The sequence below is a fragment of the Colossoma macropomum genome, unplaced genomic scaffold (genome assembly GCF_904425465.1).
Source record: "Colossoma macropomum unplaced genomic scaffold, Colossoma_macropomum, whole genome shotgun sequence".
In the NCBI taxonomy this organism is placed as follows: Eukaryota; Metazoa; Chordata; class Actinopteri; order Characiformes; family Serrasalmidae; genus Colossoma; species Colossoma macropomum.
Window position 1 is genome coordinate 32,537 of NW_023495818.1, and position 5,747 is coordinate 38,283.

The 5,747-nt window shown below is 40.7% G+C and overlaps 1 protein-coding gene across 1 annotated transcript; it reads left to right on the top strand.

Annotated features, from left to right (window-relative positions):
* The first annotated feature begins 528 nt into the window (after positions 1–528).
* cldng (claudin g) lies at positions 529–2,905 on the top strand. Its single transcript, XM_036563570.1, has 2 exons — positions 529–647; positions 2,188–2,905. Exon 2 carries the CDS (start codon positions 2,217–2,219, stop codon positions 2,844–2,846), a length of 630 nt encoding a protein of 209 aa, XP_036419463.1. The 5' UTR covers positions 529–647; positions 2,188–2,216; the 3' UTR covers positions 2,847–2,905.
* The last annotated feature ends 2,842 nt before the right edge of the window (positions 2,906–5,747 follow it).

Here is a 5,747-nt window from a genome sequence, read left to right on the forward strand (position 1 = left end):
TTTTGGCAGTAAAATCTGAGTTTATAATAAATACAAATAGCAGTGTGTGATCCACTTGTACCAGCACAACACACACTAACATGCCACCACCATGTCAGTGTCACTGCAGTACTGAAAATGATCCACCACCCAAATAATATTGGTTGTGGTGGTCATGTGTGGTTCCTGATTATTGAAGAACAGAAAGGGAGGTTACAAAGTATGCAGAGAAACAAATGGACTACAGTCTGTAATTGTAGAACTACAAAGTGCACCCATATGATAAGTGAAGCTGATAAAATGGACAAAGAGTGTAGATACAAGGAGGAGTGCTTAAACGTAGGTTTGGGAAAGTTGGGTCTGTCTTGCACTCCAAAGCACGTGGCATGCAACCATCACATGACACATAATTATTCTCACCAACCAATCACAGCGGGAGAATCATCAGCAACAGAACAGTTGTTGGCCAATGAATGTGCAGGAAGAGGAGCTGGTGCCTTATAACTGAAGTGTGAAGGCTGTTGGTTTTGCATTGTTTTAGTTGAGTACTGTTAGCTGGTGTTTTGGGAGAGTGAGGCATGTGGGGCCCACACTTTTAGCAGTCAGGCTCTTCTTGTGGTTTGATGTGTTGGTTTTAATTTGTGCTGCAGCTGTTTTAAAACTTGCAGGTAAGCAGGGTTATTTCATACATCTCCCACTGTCTTGCTGTGGCTCAGTATCATATTACACCATGTGTATTGTATATCATAGATAATTCTTTTTATGCTTAGTACTATTACTTCATTGCTTAGTTTGAACAGAAAGAAGTGCTGCAACTGCCAATAGAAGTGGGTGTTCAAGAAAAACTTTAGGATTTCTACTTTGAGTATTTTCAAATGCCAATGCTATTATGAGGGGAAAACTTCGTTTCCTAAAACTTAAATGTTACCTAATGCTTGGCTCCTAACTCATTTTTTTTGGGGGGGGCGGTCTTTACTCATTGGTGAATGTGTAATGCTCTGAGAGTGGTCACATCTCTCACTTCAGATCAGAACAGCATCAAAGTGAAGACTGCAGCTTGACAGACTTCACTTTTTAAGTGGCTGGATTTTCTACTGCAGTTCTATAAGATTTTGACCTGCCACTCTTGCATTTCAAGTTCAAAGTCTGATCTACTTCTAATTAAGTAATTATCAGCTGTAGTAATCACCAAAGTAATGTTTCCTTGATTATTGGCTTATTCTACTCAGTTTTGAATTAAAGTGAAGTCTGCCGTGATTCCTGGCTGAGCTAGGGTTGGCTACTTCTTTCTAGATTATGCATTAATGTATATTTGGCTGGTGTTACTGGAAAGCTTAGTACAGGGGTGTCCAATCTTATCCTCAAAGGGCTGGTGTGGCTGCAGGTTTTCACTCAAATGAGCTGGAACACACCTGATTCCACTTGTTTAATCTAGTTTGTCATCAAACTGTTGCTCATGTGAGCTCCTGCTTTGCTGGAGTGAACCTGCAGCCACACTGCCCCTTTGTGGGTAAGAGTGGACACCCCAGGCTTAGTACATTTGCTGGACAAAATTACTAAACTTTTTTCTAGTTACAAAGTTGGTCTTCAAAATTAAGTCCTCAGATATCACCATATGGGATGTCTTTTTGGGAAGGCTTAATGACTTACAACTATGGTGTGATTGTCATTGAACTGGCCAACATTATTTTCAATATTTTCAGTAAATGTGTTTGAAGTTTACAGAAATAAGTCATCACCTCTACTTAAAATTGCTACTTAGTAAATTTCATGTGAATTTCTTGGCCAAAGTTAGCAGTAAGATCTCTCGTACTTGAAAGTCAAGCATTATTTTATTGGCAGGCCATCATTTGGAAATATGTTGTGCATTTAAGTGTAATACCCACCTACTGTTTGTTCCTTTTTGTGTCATTCCTTATTAGCAGTAAACTTTAACCCCCCCATGTATTTCTGCTGCAATGCTATGTAGCATTGTTTACCACAGAATTTCAAAGCATTTTCCTGTCCTTGGCATAACATTGGCAAAGTTCTTGTAATGAGCTGCTTCAGTAAAAGAGGAATGCATAGAAGCCATTGTGGTAACCAACTATGCTGCAGATGGAGGTTGGATATGTGTTGGAGTTGGACAGACTTGTACCTTCTGTGCACTGTCAAATGGGGAGCCATTTTGGAACAGTTTTACTTCCAGCTTTGCTCTGTTTCTTCCAGGTCAAATACAGCCCTGTCCTGAGTGTGCCATGTCTGCGGGACTACAGATGCTTGGTGCTGCACTGGGGACACTGGGCTGGCTGGGTGTTATCGTGGCCTGTGCCCTTCCATTATGGCGAGTGACTGCCTTTATAGGCAGCAACATTGTGACTGCACAGATCGTCTGGGAGGGCTTGTGGATGAGCTGTGTGGTGCAAAGCACTGGCCAAATGCAGTGCAAAGTCTTTGACTCTATGCTGGCGCTGCCTTCAGACCTCCAGGCCTCTCGAGCCATCCTTATTATTGCTCTCCTAATTGCTGTTGTAGCTATAGTTGCTAGTGTAGCTGGGGGTGAATGCACAAACTGCTTGGTTGAAGGTTCTACCACCAAAGCTAGAGTAGCTACAGGAGCTGGGGTTTTCTTTCTCATTGCTGGCGTTCTGAGCCTTGTGCCTCCAAGCTGGACGGCCCATGTGGTCATCATGGACTTCTACAACCCTTTGGTGGCCCAGGCGCAGAAGAGGGAGCTGGGGGCTGCTATCTTTATCTGCTGGGGTGCAGCTGTGCTCCTGGTTATCGGTGGAGGCCTCCTGTGCACATCTTGTCCTCCCACTTCAAGGGCAAGAGCTGGCCATTATAAACCAGCATCTCAAACCAGAGATCGTGGTGCCTTTGTCTGACTGAGGTGTTCACTGGTCTAGTGTACTGATTTGGTTTTTAAATGTTTTATTTTTGTAAATAAAAGTATCTTAATACTCTTGTGTTCAGTATGGCAGTGCTAATGACTAGCAATGGCATCACCTTAATCATTTAATTCAGTCTTTGGTATGAATTCGGGTGTGGGTTCAAGTTAAATGTAAACCAAACGTGGATGATATCTACATAATGGCATACAATGTTCTTGGCTTCAGGTCACACTCTCAAATGATTCTTCAGAGGGTTATTTAGTAAAGAAAATGGTGTATATAGAACCATGAAAACACATCTTTGCATGGTGAAATGGTTTTCAGACTGGAGAATGCTGTAGATGGTGCTATATAACCTTTTTGAGATTTCTATATAGCATCAAGAATGGTTCTGCTATTATCAAACCTGTAACAATAGTGCTAGATGGAACCATCTACAGCATTCTCCATTGATCTGAAGAACCATGCAAATGTTTTACTAAACCTTTTTAAAGCACACTCTAAGTGAGTCACTTAAACTTTGTTCAAAAAAGCATGCTTTCAAGTGTTTGTGGTGGGTTTTTTTTATCTTAAATTGTTTTAAATTCCTTACAGCTCAAAGAAAATCATGCTGGTGAATGACAGGGGTGAAAGTGCTTTTTATCCAGCAGGTGGTAGTGTTGAACTTTAATATCTTGGTAATATTCTTACTGTTGGCTAAATCATGGAAGTATTTTATGATTGTGGCTATAATCAGCTGGTTATAATTTGATCTGCCTGAAGTGAGTGGGGCGGGGTGGTTACAAATAAAAAAAGCTGTTTCAAACGTTGCTCTCTGAAATTGTACTTTGATGGCGTGTGTTCATTTTGAGTTGATCATACAAAACCCTGCGTAAAGGGAATAAAAGCCCTGAAAGTTTATGTTCACCAGCTACAAACTTTACCTCAGTTTAATAGGTACGCCTGTGTACATTCACTGACCTTATCAGGTGCACCTTCCTGAGAGGTGCTCTGTCAGTTTGCAATTGCTGACTGTAGCCTGTCTGTTGCCACACAATTTATCAGCTCCTCTCTAGCTAATCTATCAATAGAAACAGATCATAGGACCACGGCTGGCCAGATATTTGTTTGGGCCATTCTTAGCACACCAGTGACCCTAACATGTGAGTTGTGCTAGAGCGGTATTGGTGTGTCAGTGACAGTGGTTTTTCAACATGCTGTACTACAACTGGCCACTTCATTAGAAATACTTGTCCAGTGGGTGTGGTTATAAAATATAGCTCTATAGGGCATGCACAATTTTGTTAGTCATTCTAATAAATGGTCAGTTTCTCAACTGTGAGGTAGTTTAGGATGTCACTGTATTAAGAATGGCCCACGTCCTAAATATTAGCTAAGGGGTGGTCCTGCTGGGGTATATGTTGATAAATTGTGCAGTAACAGATGGGTTACAGTTAGTAAGTACACTCACTGAGGACTTTAGTAGGAACACTTCTTTGTATCTATGCTCCATTTTGTCATTTAATCAGCCCTGCTACCATATAGGAGCACTTTGTAGTTCAACAATTACAGACTGTAGTCCATCTGTTTCTCTACATCCTTTGTTGGGCCCCTTTGTCCCTGTTCTTCAATGGTCAAGACCCTCGAGAGCATGTATTATTTGTACTTTTTTTATTAACACACACTGCCACACCACCGCTATGTCAGTGTCATTGCCGTTGTGTGAATGATCCACCACCCAAATAATGTTCTGTGGTGGTCCTGACCTTTGAAAAACAGGGTAAAAGGGAGCTAACAAAATATGCAGAAAAACCGATGGACTTTTTCGACCTTATTTCCCCTTACACCATCTTGTTTGTTACTTCATTCTGTTAACTTGTTAGCAAATTAAGAGCTATGAAAATAGAACAAAAAAGAAGGGGCGTGCACCACACTCAAACAAGCAATTATTTTATAAGTCAATGTATTCTGTAAGACTGAATTACAGAAGTTGCTTAGCTAGCTAATTGGCTCACTGAGGCAAAGTGCGTTCCTATTGAAAATCTGCTCCTTTTTGTTCCTTGTATGACCTTGGGAAACCTTTCATAGGTTACTTTAATGTTTCATATTAAGGTAAGACGTATCGTATAAAGCTAAATAAAGGGCCCAGGGAACACAGGTACGCTCCTGCTACAAGATAAGCAAGATGTGCACATGAGTATTTAGTCACTTTTAAAGTGTTGCTAATTTGCTAACTGCTTTAAAACAACTACTTTTGTGAGGACACTGAATCTCTACTGCAGTTCGAGTGTATGAGCGTACATAAACTCCAAATAAAAAAGACGGCAACCTTTAATTAACAAAATGAAAATGTGATCTGCATCTTACATTAATTACCAATATGACAATTACTATGTAACATCACCAATATAAGATGAACCACGCTTGAATAGGTGGATAAGGTTGAGCTCCAAGTATGTCAGACACTGAAATAGAAAAACAGTCACAGGCAACAGTGGCAAAAATCATGACAGCATGCCAAACTAGTAAAACTGCCTCAGGTAACAAGAAGAGTGGTTGCAAATGGAGGCTCACTGTCAGCAAGAGACGGACACTTAAACAGGGCAGCTGCCGAAAAAACAGTGAAATGCTCAGAAACTCATAAAGAATCTTGACACCCACTTGGTCTGTTTATTAATACTTACAGAGGTCAATACTTTCAGTCAATGTAGTACTCATGATGGAGCAGCCATTGTGAAACAAGCACAAAAATACATATTCTAACAATGACCACATTCATGGACTACAGACTATGATGTTTGGTGAAAGCCTAAGAAGGTGTTTAGCCAACACTGCTTGCTCCCAACTGACGAACATGTCGGCAAGAATTTACACCTAGTTTTTCCACTTATCCAGATGTAGTCAGTCAACTAAGAC